At 42.7% G+C, this 11,442-nt stretch overlaps 1 protein-coding gene across 3 annotated transcripts; it reads right to left on the reverse strand.

Annotated features, from left to right (window-relative positions):
- Positions 1 to 578: 578 nt before the first annotated feature.
- Positions 579 to 6,468, reverse strand: LOC125542477. Of its 3 annotated transcripts, none has more exons than XM_048705529.1 (9): positions 5,967 to 6,468; positions 4,873 to 5,266; positions 4,012 to 4,138; positions 3,257 to 3,324; positions 2,525 to 2,665; positions 1,790 to 1,831; positions 1,285 to 1,418; positions 1,048 to 1,146; positions 579 to 965 (listed from the first exon to the last, which is right to left on the reverse strand). In XM_048705529.1, exons 3-9 carry the CDS (start codon positions 4,104 to 4,106, stop codon positions 837 to 839), a joined length of 708 nt encoding a protein of 235 aa, XP_048561486.1. In that variant the 5' UTR covers positions 4,107 to 4,138; positions 4,873 to 5,266; positions 5,967 to 6,468; the 3' UTR covers positions 579 to 836. The 3 variants fall into 3 exon arrangements, with proteins under 3 accessions (XP_048561486.1, XP_048561485.1, XP_048561484.1); XM_048705528.1 differs by having other exon boundaries at positions 4,012 to 4,142; positions 5,967 to 6,467; XM_048705527.1 differs by having other exon boundaries at positions 4,012 to 4,468; positions 5,967 to 6,467.
- Positions 6,469 to 11,442: the final 4,974 nt, after the last annotated feature.

Here is an 11,442-nt window from a genome sequence, read left to right on the forward strand (position 1 = left end):
TTGGCCTGTGCTTTATGGTGGGATCTCTAGATGAATGGATCCCTTGGTAAGTGCTTAGGTGATGTGGGCCTTCATTGACAAAAAGAAAATATCGACTATGACACGTTTAGCATCAACACAACACATGCGGCCAACAACATAGGTAATTTTCTAATGTGTTTGTATTAATTACACGGTCAAAAAGACCTACACAAATACCACAATAAAAAAAATGAAAATTATACTATGGATTGCCCATAGCAAACACTCTCCCACCAATCACTTCCCAGATTTTCACCGTTGGGCCACTCTTTTCCTAATTTTTAACCATAAATTGACACATTCATTTGTAACCATGATTCCGTAAAGTCTGTCCATAGATATCTCTGGTAAAAAAACATACTCCATTGTTTCCCCCACACACCAAACCAACTAGCACGTAAATAATTTTCACAACTTATAAAAATTATCACATAAAACAAAACATGTACAACCCTAAGGACATAAGCGGCGCAGCAAAGCGCACACTGCCTTTCTTGTAAGATATGACGCGCGACACCCAGCCAGGAGGGGGCTTCCCTACAACTAAGAGCAGGGGAGAATCTTCGAGAGATAATTGGGACTATTTTTCTTGTCTATTCACTGATATTCCTAGGCATTATATAGCCAACTTACAAACTTGGAGGCTAAGTCGAACTAACAAACATTAGGAAATAACCAACTTAAGAATCAAGAAATATCTCTGAAAGATTTAAACTGCTAAGGGTAAATAGGGATACTTGCTGGAAAATCATTGTCTATGAGGCACTAATGTTCACACTGCTCAGTTTATCATCAAGCATGGTCCGCTTCCGCTTCTAAGAAATGAATTTCCAGGCAAGCTGCATCACATTGTCATCAATATACGGCCGCAAGTCCCACATTAGACAATAGCCATCTAGCTCCGACGATGGTGTTTTAAGGCACAGTGCCTTGACTATCTTCTCCTGCAGGATAGCAAACTTCTGTCACAAAATAGCAACCAAAAGTAAACAGAAAGTAGTGGCATGTAGATGCTTCTTTGCGAACCTGCATCGAATAATCCAACTTTAACATATTCTGAACCAGAATCATAACGCTCGAGTAAGATACTGCGCTGTCCAGCGGATCCACAGACTGCCCTTCATCCTGGTAAAATATGGTGCCAACATTTTTGGGTGAGGCTTAGTCAATGTTCCTACAGGCCATAGTATTTTAACCAACTGAAAAAACTCGAGGCTGAAGTAATAAAGCATGGGGCGGAAAGACTACAAAGAGAATTCACACCTCAGAACAATCTGCTGGCAGGTTATTATCGCCATCAGAGCAATCTGAAGCTTCTAAGATACTAAGGCTGGCTGTTAGCGTAGTGCTATAAACATCCTCGGCCAGGCATTCAAGTTCTTCAATCAAAACTTTAGCTGGGGAAAATAAAATGGAAAACATAAAAATATTAGACAGCACAGGTCAGTAGTAAGGTATGAGCAGATGAATAATGAGTTTAAGTTCGATATCCACGAAAAGAGAACATGAAGGTTCATTGTTGTGCACATTGTAAAATGAGGACGTGAAAGTGAAAGAAAATGCTTCTACTAGCAAGTACTGTGTGTCTTAAAGAAAAGAGGAAAAGGGAGAAGGAATGAGGAAACGCAAAAATTCAAACAAAGACCAGTGTGCGTGCCTCTGAGTAAATTAGACCATCACAGCTGTTTCACTGCAACTAAGTAACAACACCTTTTCTGAGACCATGGAATAAGTTATGCAGTAATGATTAACAGAGAGATGAAGCTACCTTTATTTATATGGTCCTCAAGTTTCTCCTCGCAAGACTGTACTGCAAAAAGTTACTGTACTATCAGACAGAAATAGTTAAAAAGCTACTGACTAAATGTAAATATGTTTGTTACAAATGAGAGATACTAGTTTCAGCCAAATAGACATGTCCAAAGATAAGAATCATGCATAATAACTAGGGTCCTATATTAAAACCCTAGTGTTACAAAGAGTTACTTGAATTTATAATATCTTTTGGTACCATGAGTTCTGGCTGATTTGCAACAGAACAGGTATTTCCCCTAACAATCAGAATCTATCCACTGTCATTGGCCTGTCACTGAGCTCAAACTCTATATCTAACACTCTAATATAATCGAAACTCTTATCGATAACCTTACAATTAAACTAACAGATCAAAACCTGAACATAGATAATGCAGTTGTGCCCTGCTGCCACAGTAACCAAGATGCACAATATTTCAGCATCGTGGGTTGCACAAGAGGGCCTACTCATTTGATCACAGCAGCACGCTAAAAAAGCTGAAGCATTGTATAGTATTCTACATGGCATTTTTCTGTACTGTGAGTTACATACACACAGCAGTGTAACTTCATCTAATCAACTAGATAAAAAGACCACCAGGAAGAAATTCAAATGGAAAAACATATCTGCTAGATTAATAATAAAACAGCAGCGCTCTAGTATAGATACACGATACACTCAGGCACAGGAAAAGTGACTTTTAACTTACACTGGTTAATATTCCAGATACTTTGGTGCTGAAGGTGGCAGCCTGCTTCAAGATAGGACTTCAGTCGATCAGTGTAGTTAGATTTGACTAACTGACTGACAGCACCTGATTCCATGGGAATCATTGGTCTTCGAAAATGCTCTGAAATAAGTGAGTCATGGAATTTGAACATGAGTGCAAAAGAAATAATAGGGGACTGTGCAGTATCTATCAACACAATAATGTTCAGAAATCCAAGCAAGATTTTTATGCATAAGCTGTTCACTGGCAATTGACACCTCAAAACCTTACCATGAAATTTACTTCATAAACTTCACTGGCAAATTCACCAAAGCTTAGAGCAGAAATTTACTTCATGAAAAAATTACAGCTTCAAGAAACTACCAAATAAAATTGTCGAAATACGAAATCAATTTATCACTTTGTTCAGTATTACAGTACAAGAAATGCTAGTAAAAAATGTTGACATCTGTGAGAGCAAATGATGAAGGTTTCTACTTTAGCAGTTTAGCGCCATGTCTGGAGCACACTTTAGGACCCTGGCTGCTTACATATCTTCTAAGTTCCTAACTATCAATAGGTCTGACATGTCAGCAAATGGGGGAATCACTAGACCTATTAATTGTACAAATAGGGATTCTAGGAAAGGGACTTCCATAAAAAATGGTCAGAGAATACAATACAAAGCAAAGGAACCAACACTGGGGTATTCATGGAGAAGAATGAACCAACCTAATTCCTGACGAAACTTTACAAGAAACATTTTTCCGGCATCAACTAGCTCCTCATATTGTGTAACTCTGTTGACAATAACAACACACACATATATGATTAGTACAAAAAATTCACAACCACAGGAAAAGTAGAAAAATAAAATTTCAATAGAAGTGTCTATGCGGAGCAAGGAAACACATACTAGTTGTATCCTACAAACCAGCTGGGCATATATCACCAAAAAATGTTCTCCAAAACACACAAAAGAAGGGAGTAATATATCGTTCCTTCCAAATTCAAGTCAAGAAGTAAAAGTTCACGCACAATTCAAAGGGGAATACTAGACACGACTCCTTGAGATGGCTGACGCTTGTTGGGTAATCACATTGTTGTTCCAAAAATAAGTGGATTGTTCTACTAGTAATTGTAAATGAAGTTACAACACAGTTATAGATTGATAAAGTTTTCAGTTATGAATAGCATCATTTTTTAAGATTAGCTAATAATTATTTTGATAAACATGTACTGCGACATTTGGTGAAAAGCTATATACATGTTCTGCGACATTTTAACTGAGTTACCCGATGTCAGTACTAAATGTTGAAAACTTTCTGTCGATATCTGGTTCTCTGCTCCTACCAACTGTGTCATCAAACCATGTTAATTCGCAATGGGCTTTTGTTTCCACTACAGCTCCGCCAATTCACTATGTCCACTGCAAATGGTGAATCAATCAAGTGTATGATATTCAAAAGATTCAGGTCACTAATTACTTGGTCATGAAATCAAAGAAGCAGCGCCGAGCTTCCTCCTTGGACATTGGCGCCAACAGCGGGGAGTCCTGGTGTACTGCTGCTTCATCCACCATAAAGTCCAGCTAAACCTGACGCGGAGAAAGATCTGACTGAAAGAAAAAGGAAAAAGAAATAGAAGTAAGGTTGGAGGAATTTGATGATCTGTAACAAAGTCGATGGATCTTTGATCATATATATCCAAAGTTAGTCAGCCTTTGATGAAATATTCAAAGTCGATTATTTGGTTTGATGATACATGTTCAAGATGTTTTTACAAATACAGAACAAATAAACTATACAAAAATATACTAATATGCCCTTGTTGGATCGCTGCTCTCCAGCACATTGTTCGGATGTGCCGCGAGGAACTCCTCGGCGGATATGGTGTGAGCATACTCGTTGACATGGATACCAAGTCGCGACGAAGCGCCCATCCCTATACACAGCAAGCACAGATCTTCAAGAGCACAGACGAGTCAGGTTCATCAGAGCCAGGGTTGCAGTGAACCCCGGGCCAAAAACTAGGCGCTTATGACCAACGGCGGATCTAGAATTTGAATACAGAGTGATCCACCTTACAAAAAATTGACAACAAAATTATGTACATGCGTATGTGTTCATCGGTTCATGTACTGTACTGTACTGGATAACAATTAGCAACTTGCTCTTGATTGTTTGTGCTAGCTAGCAGGGATCATCATTGTTCTCTGAATAGCAATTAGCAAACAATTACTCCCTCCGTCCCATAATATAAGAACATTTTTGATACTACACTAGTGTCAAAAACGTTCTTATATTATGGGACGGAGGGAGTAGCAACCTAGTCCACCTCAGTCTTACCTTCGGCTCTGGACAAACCGCAAATCGACTCTGCAAAAAAGTGGCTGCAGGCTGCTGCTCAGCTCCCAGCTGCTAGCCTGTTATGTTGCACGTCTCCACGCCTGCACACCGCCGGCCGCCGGGGAGACTGATGTGGCTGGCCGCTGGCGCAGGGCGCAGGCGCGCAGCCACTTGCAGGCAACGCGGCTTGAGTTGGAGGGCGGGAAGGGTGCGGCGTGCCGGGCTACGGCGGGGCGTCCGGGTCCGGCGGGGGGCGGCTGGTGCGGGAGAGAGGACAGAGCAGGCGCTCGGCTGGAGCAGAGGAGTCGGTCCTGCTGGCCTGTTGTGCTGCGGGCCGGGACGACTGGGCCGGGACGACTGGGCCGATTGTACCCTCTCAGCCTCCAGCACAAACCTAGCATTGAAGAAATACAGAAATTTTCAGTTGGTTCATCTAGTAAAACAAAGAATTTTTGTATCAATTGATGCATACGAAATACTTTCCAAAAAGATCTGTTATGCTAACTTGACAATCCCATGTTCAACCACCCTGAAAGTAGTCTCAAATGAACACAAGTTATGGTTTGTACCTATTTTAAAGAGAGCCGAGCTAATACGAATAGCCACAGCTCAATAGACCAACTGCACCAATTTTTGCAATTGAGCCAAATACAAGATCATCAGATCCATAGGAGAACTAGCTAGTAAAATTAGATCGGGAGTACCCTAACGAAAACATAAGGCGAGCTAATAAGCAACTCTTATTCAGAATTACCCAGCAATTGGCAATAACACGCACAAATCAAACGCTGCAACGGGCAAGCCGGTCACTAGGCAGATCATCGCTGGTGGGACACTATCTAGCATCAAAAGAGCCTCAGGTGTGAAATCGATAAGCTAAACCCCGACTTGAGCAGGCGAATCATAGCACGAACAGTGAAAACGCCATCATCTTTACTGCTTATCGAGCAAGGGGGGCACAGATCTTCCCCAAGGAGAACTCAATCCCCACCCATAAGGCCACAACGAACACTAGATAGAGAATAAGACACGAGCATAATCGATCCCATCGGTCAGAGACCCCCAGGGCTCACTATCTATGAGCAATAGCGTACCTCCGAGGAGGCTCTGGCGGGCGGGCTGGCGGCTACCACGAGGTGAGGGCAGGGAAAGCTCCAAGAAGCGGAAGGAACAAAGCAGCCGGAGCTGAACTCCTGTACTGGAACCCAGCGACCCGGCCAAAAGGAGGGGAAGCCAATAGCAAGAAGCGATCGACCGGGCGCCGGGGTCAAATCACAGCGGCGTCAGCGCAGAAATGCTGCAGTGCCGGGCGTCTTCGTCTCCCCGCGCGGTGGGGCAGCGGCTGATAGAAGTGCGGGTCGGGAGCTTGGACCGCTGCTTTCGGCGACGACTTCGCGGTGCAGCGAAGCGGATTTGGTGGCGGTGGTGCGGCGCAGATTCTCTAACTTGCTTATAGCAAGTCAGAGGCAGCCTTGAGGCAGCTGGATGCCGTTTCTTTTCCATCGTGTGTCCCCTGCTCTGTTTCATGTTTCCTTCCCTCACACAACACAGTTCAGCCAGGCCAGCCCACATAAGCAACAAGGGAGGCCCATTCGGGAGCAAACAGCCCAGCTGCAGCAACAAGTGCATCTATGGACAGTTAACTGAATGTAAACAGTAGAATGGAACAGAACATATTCAGACTGGATAGAAACCTGTAAAAATACTCCGTTTTCAACCAGAATTCAACCAAAATCAACCAGAATACAGACAGTAGTCATGATACAAATAACCATAATAACCTCCAACAAAATATAGTACTAGAGCTGCAGGTTCTACACAAAAGAACACCATTTTGCAGTGTTTTTCACAAATTTCTTCAAGCTGAACATATTCAGGCCAAAAGAAGAAGATGGACTATCTTCTTCTTGTCATGAAATAGGAACCTAAAGAAGATCTCCAAAATCCATATCATCAATTCCATTAGAACCCTGCAAAGAAAGAGGATCAAAATGAAACGTTGGAATAGAATAGTAGTTTAGAGAAGATACAACAACATTTAAAGTACCATTAGCAAGTCTGTGTAGCTCCTGAATGCATTGCTGGCATTATTAGCATTTTCAGTTGTTGCTTGAGTTTCTTCACCAACTTGATTCTCTTTCTCTTGCTGCTGCACAAAGAAACCCAACAAATTTATATATGATGTAGTAATAAATAAGTACACTAAATTGCAAGAATTTTTAGCAACATACGCTAGATTCCTTTGGGTCTTTCTTTTTGTACTTGCGTGTCTTCTCGATCCAAGGTTTATGTCTCTTTGAACTTTTCGGTTGAACCTTTTTTTCTTGAGGCGTGCAGAACTAAGCAAACCCTCATCTTGTTGAACATTAGGCTGCACATTAGAGGATTCACTCAAAATACTTCTAGATATCCTTAGTTTTTCCCGTACTTGCTTGGCAAGGATGTCCAATGCATTGTCCACCAACAAGATACATTCCGGATCGCTTGCGGCTTCACTTGCAAAATCATGAAATTTGTGAGAAACAAACTTGTACCGCAATATAGCATCCAATTTTGGATCTTCAATTATATCCCTTCCTTTGGTATCTTGTATAGTTCCAGATTTTGCTTCTCGGGTCCATCTCTTTAAAAGATAATGGTTTGGCAATAACTTGATATTCATCAAGTCAAGAACTTTTAAAGCATGCGCACACAATACTCCGGTCCTTTTAAACTGAAAACAGCTACAAGAAGCCGTTTGCTCCAAAGGATCACCGACAACTATGCGCTCTAGTTCGGAACTCAAATCACCATTAGCCCTCACAATTGTAACAGCATATGTATTATCTCCATCCAATGCTCTACCACATGCAGCCATGGATCTTCTATATTCAGATTTGAATGCTTCAAATATGGTCGGTGTGTAAGCTTCGCTTGTTTGCAACAACATAGGAGTCTCCATCCCTATTCTAGGCAGTTTTTTAGTAGCTTCAAATTCTACATCTAGCTCCTTGTTTCTTTTTCCTTGCACAGCCCTTTCAAAATGTTTTAAGAAGCGAATGATGTCAAAATCTGATTTGAGATGTTTTTTCAAATCACTATTGAAACTCTCACTTAATTGTGTGCTTCTCATTCCCAATGTGAAAACATCCCTCATGTAACATTCAGTCCACTTTTCTTTTAACTTGTAGATGCTATCTAGCCATGAGGCCTTCTTCTTATCCACCTTATTTCTCATGATGTCAAATGCCTCTTCAAAGGCTGCCTTGTCCTCAATATTATACATACAAGCGCTGAAATTCCAGAGTCATCGGCAGCCTCAATTTCAACGGCTTGCAATTCTGAAATCCTCCGTTGTGATGACATCAAATGGAAAGTTTGTGGTAAGTAGACACCATGATTGTGAGCAAGCACTACCTCCACCACTTCATAATGTCCTGCCACTCGATCTAATGAAAGACACATATGGACATCACAATCTGTTCTTGTTTCAGCTCTAGGGTTCTTTGTGAGATGATCCCTCTTGTCTTGTACTCGACGACCCTCCTTTGCACACACATATCTACATGAAGTTACCACTCCATTAATTTTACTTTTCCAGCTTGACCTTTTTCTGACCTCAAAACCTGCCCGGCCTCCATAGTTAACCCAAAATGACCATGCCTCAGCCAAGTCTGTGAATTTCTGACCAACTTGAGGTAAGGACGTACGAATCACATTCTCCCTGCACCAAAATAAATATATAGGTAATTCCAGTGTAAGCCTAACTTGCTATAGATCTAGATGTCAGCAAAGGAATTCCAGTGTAAGCCTAACTTACTTGTTGGTTTCTGCCATTATCTCTTAATTTGAAGACATGAACTCAATAATTACTGCAGGAATCATGAACAAATATAAGTAAGAAAATTTCCAATTTGTGAAGAAAATACAAGACAAAGAGGGGAGATTTGTGGTTGCTACCTGTAATCTGGAAGGAGGAGGAGGAGGAGGAACGATGGCTGGAATCGATCGCCAGAAGTTTTCCTCGATCGGCCAGCTGATTTCCTTGGAGTTGCCGCAGCGATCGCCCAAAGCTGAGACAGCGCGCGACAGAGCAGCGCAGCACACGTTTCCCCGCCAAAATCCTCTCGTGCTCCCGCCTGAAGTTTTGTTTTCCCTCCACTGTGTTGAAGTAGGCCTTTAGGTGGGCTATGAAATCTGGGCTGGGCTGCTTATTTTAGGCTGAGTGAGGGATCGAAAGAAGCAGCCGACCGATTGAGAATGAGCGGCATCTGGCGTGCGTTGGGCTGCCTCTGACTTGCTATAAGCAAGTTAGAGAATCTGCGCCGGCAGTGGTGGGGGGCGGCGATGGCGATTGCCAGAGGGCGAGGAGAAGGGAAAGAAAAGAAAAGAAAAAAAGAAGAAGGGGAAAAGGAAGGGCGGCAGTGGCGGAGAAAGCGGAAGGGAGTAGGCGGGCCCGGCCTTTCTGTCTCTCTGTTAATGCGGCTGCCCCGCCTCGTTTGACTGGTAGGTGGGTGCCACGTCGCATGGGGCCAGGGCTGTTAGGGGGAGAGGGGCGGGCCATGCCTGCATGGAGGAAGGCGACGGCAGCGAGGGATTTCCCTTTTCCTGCTGGGCAGCCTGGCGGGCAGGGTCTGGCTGGTGTCGGGCCGGCGGCACCGTCCACGGCGCGGATGATCGTCCTTTTCACTGCTGCTGCCGCCGTCAGGTGGGCATGGTCGGTTGCTTCGCTGTGGAAGTTCTCACGCGCACGCGCACGCGCGCAAGAGAGAGAAGAAGGGCGGAAATGATTTGACCGTAGCTCATAGTGTTACGGTTTTTTTATGAGATAAGTAGGGTTCAAGTCTTAGACTTTGCTCACGTTCTAGACTTACTTTAGATTTTTGTTTTGGCAATGTCCGTTCAGTGGGAGGAAATGTTTCCGTCGACTACAAAACGCGTGTGACGACTTCATCAATCTGAAGTATACGGGTGGGTGTATATACATGTATGTGAGCATCTGCAGTTGTACTGTCTTTAAAAATGCATTCATTGTTGCAGAAACTAAACTGATCTTGTGTTGTTGGCTTTTTATAAAGCGTGAATTTTAGTGATCAAACAAAGCATCAAGTATACAAACACATATGAGTACACATCTTGTCTTTAGGTCGTACACAGTCAACGCTTAGAGCAATGCTAACAATCATTGATAAGTATAAAAATGCATCATCATGTTTTACGTTTAGTTTTGTATCATGGGATTAGTCAGAATTTTACCGGGCTCGCACACCTTTTTATTGATTTTATCAGGATCCTTAACGCGAGATGCAAAGAAAAATAATCTTGAGATATGATGTGAAAATCATGTTAATTTACGTGAAAAAACATCTCATAAAGAGTACAAGGCAAGAACGGCAAAAATCAGCCACATGAGGGACTCCATGGAAGAAGACAACTTCTAGTACAAGCACGCGCGCTCGTATGAGTTACCGCCCCCACCTCGTGATCAACTATTTTAACCCCGTGCCTTCAAATCGAGAGAATAAGCAACACAGAGATCGGAAACTCCGCCAGACTCAAGAACCCTAGCCTCTGGAAGGGTTCCGGAGAGTGGAATCAATAGAAGGGTTTCACAACACCATCATCTCGGTCAAGAGGACTACGACATCAACCATTTCCATTCTTTGTAATAAAAAACCCTAGTGGATCCGTTCTTGTATTACTTTGATCGTTCATCTATGTTCATCATGATTTACCCTTTGGTGTTTATCATTCTCATGTCCAAGTAGACTCCCTAGTTCTCGGGGATATGAAGAAAGCCTAGTAAGTTTAGCTGATGAACGCCGATAGGATTTGATATCCTCTTTGTATGTTCATGTTAATAATCTTCTCGATGTTAATTAGTTGAAGTCGATCACCCAACATTTACCTCTTTGGGAGAAAAGATTATTACCATTGATGTGATTGTGGGTTTTCGGAGGTACCGCAATGACATAAGCTACTTCCCTCCTTCCTGAACATTGCAATAGGGATCAGCGGAGACTATCTTTAGCTGCATCCATGGGAAGTCCTTAATCACTGTTCTGAAAACAGAATGTGGGGAGGAACCATTGTGGTGTATGTGATGCGTAGTTGTTGCATGTATGCATGCATTTGTACTTGGCTCTGCCCACTTTTAGAATGATACTATCTCTCCAACAAATCAATGATTTTTGCATGATTCGTGCTATATTGCTATCAACTTTAAACACCATGGAAATGAATTTTATTGAATTTATTGGACTGACATATTAACTCAGTGCCCAGTGCTAGCTCATATGTTTTGCTATTTTGTGTTTCAGATAATACTCAGAAAAGTTCTTGAAAAAAATCCAAAAAACGAGATTCATAAGTTTCGAGAATAGGAGGACACTTGGAGACTGGGGCCCACACCAGAGGCTACCCCAGTGCCTAGGCGCATATGGCCCGTGGGGGGTGGCTGGCCTCCGGTGCCCGATGGTCCATATATACCCCCATTTGCGCACCCTAATGGTCGAGAAATTTTCCATCGCCGCCACATTGCGTTTTCTAGGTGATCTTCATTTTTAACCCTGATCTGGACCGCTGCCGGAG

This window comes from Triticum urartu, chromosome 3 (genome assembly GCF_003073215.2).
Source record: "Triticum urartu cultivar G1812 chromosome 3, Tu2.1, whole genome shotgun sequence".
In the NCBI taxonomy this organism is placed as follows: domain Eukaryota; kingdom Viridiplantae; phylum Streptophyta; class Magnoliopsida; order Poales; family Poaceae; genus Triticum; species Triticum urartu.

Coding starts and splice junctions, on each gene's coding strand:
- LOC125542477 (XM_048705529.1), bottom strand. CDS start 4,106: ATGGTGGATGAAGCAGCAGTACACCAGGACTCCCCGCTGTTGGCGCCA. Junction 1,147..1,284: donor TGCCAGCAGATTGTTCTGAG/GTGTGAATTCTC, acceptor ATATTTTACCAG/GATGAAGGGCAGTCTGTGGA. Junction 966..1,047: donor AGTTGGATTATTCGATGCAG/GTTCGCAAAGAA, acceptor GCTATCCTGCAG/GAGAAGATAGTCAAGGCACT.